The sequence below is a fragment of the Calidris pugnax genome, unplaced genomic scaffold (genome assembly GCF_001431845.1).
Source record: "Calidris pugnax isolate Ruff unplaced genomic scaffold, ASM143184v1 scaffold469, whole genome shotgun sequence".
Taxonomy (NCBI): Eukaryota; Metazoa; Chordata; class Aves; order Charadriiformes; family Scolopacidae; genus Calidris; species Calidris pugnax.
This window is the reverse complement of record NW_015091303.1, coordinates 331,303-332,803: the sequence shown is the minus strand read 5'-3', so window position 1 is coordinate 332,803 and position 1,501 is coordinate 331,303. Positions and strand designations below refer to the sequence as shown.

Below are 1,501 nucleotides of genomic sequence, written 5' to 3'. Positions count from 1 at the left end.
TCCCCAAAATGACCCCCTTCCCCTGCCTCAACCCCCCGTCCCCCAAACCAGCCCCTCCCCAGCTTTGACACCCCAATCCCCCCCCTTTTCTCGTTCAGAGGGGGGTCCCCAGGGTGCTGGGGTTTCCTGGCCTAAGGGGACACAGTGCTGGGGGCGAGGGCTGGTTCCCCAGGGGGTGAACTGGGGGCAGACCCCCCCCTCCTCCAGCAGCAGGCACGGGGGGGGGACAAGAGCTCACCCGACCCCCTCGGTCTCCCCTAGAAAAGACGCGTCGCGGACCTTTTGGCCAACTACATCCCCGAGGATGAGGCACTGCTGCTGAGGAGCGGGAGGTGAGCGGGGGGGACCCCCGAGGGCAGCCCCCCTGCCCTCTCTGGCCACAGGTGGGGGTCCTAATGGCGGCTTCTCCCCCCTCCCCGTGCTGTAGGTACGCCTGCACGGTGTGCGCCCACCGCCCTGTCTTCGACACGCTGGACGTGCTGACGGTCCACAGGGCCGGCAAGAAGCACACGAGCAGTGAGTGGGGGACCTGCAAGTGGGGTTTTTTGGGGGGAATTTGGGCCCCCACCCTCTCCCCTTCCCTCTCTTCCAGGCCTCCAGCGTTTCTATGGCAGGAAACGCTCGCTCCAGGACACAGCCCCGAAGCGGCAGCACGAGCAGGAGGTGCAGGCAGAGGAGGCAGGAGAGCAGGTCGGTGCAGACCCCCCCTTCCTTCAGAGCCACCAAGCTGGGGAGGGGGCTGGAGAACAAGTCACACGAGGAGAGGCTGAGGGAACTGGGCATGGTTAGTTTGGAGAAGAGGAGGCTGAGGGGAGACCTCATTGCCCTCTACAACTCCCTGAAAGGAGGGTGTAGAGAGGCAGGTGTTGGCCTCTTCTCCCAAAGGACGAACGACAAGACCAGAGGAAATGGTCTGAAGTTGGGGCAGGGGAGATTTAGATTAGATATTAGAAAGAATTACTTTACTGAGAGAGTGGTCAGGCCCTGGAACAGCCTGCCCAGGGAGGTGGTGGAGTCACCATCCCTGGAGGGATTTAAGAAACGTGTAGACATGGCTCTTCAGGGCCTGCTCTAGTGCCCAAGGTTATTGGTTTATGGCGAGGTGTTGAGTGTGGGGTTTAGTTGGTGGGTGCGGTGGTTTTGGTGGGCATTTGGTGTGGTGTGGGTTTTTTTTTGTTTGTTTGTTGTTTTTTTTGTTTTGTTTTGTTTTTTTGTGGTTGGACTCAATGATCTCAGAGGTCCCTTCCAACCACTAAGATTCTGTGATGATTCTGTGATTCCTCACCCCGCCGGACCCCCGGCCAGCCCCCTCTGAGCTCTGTCCCCTCTCTCCCCAGGGCTCCCCGGCCCCTCTCTTGGCCCGGACGAGGAGGATCGCCCGGAGCGCTCTGCTGAAAGCTGCTCCCTACAGCAGCTGCTGCCGCAGGACGGGGTGAGGCCTTTGGTTTCGATGCAGGACGGGGGAAAGCTCTGGGCTTCCCGGGAGGAATCGGCAGCGCAG

At 61.0% G+C, this 1,501-nt stretch overlaps 1 protein-coding gene across 1 annotated transcript in view; it reads left to right on the top strand.

The window, feature by feature from the left end:
• The window catches only part of LOC106899144 (sodium channel modifier 1-like), a 23,178-nt gene that overhangs the window by 20,195 nt on the left and 1,482 nt on the right, over positions 1–1,501 (top strand). The window contains exons 2-5 of the mRNA XM_014960826.1: positions 262–332; positions 428–516; positions 593–690; positions 1,338–1,432. Coding sequence (XP_014816312.1) covers positions 262–332; positions 428–516; positions 593–690; positions 1,338–1,432 — 353 coding nt within the window. The remainder of the gene's footprint in view (positions 1–261; positions 333–427; positions 517–592; positions 691–1,337; positions 1,433–1,501) is intronic.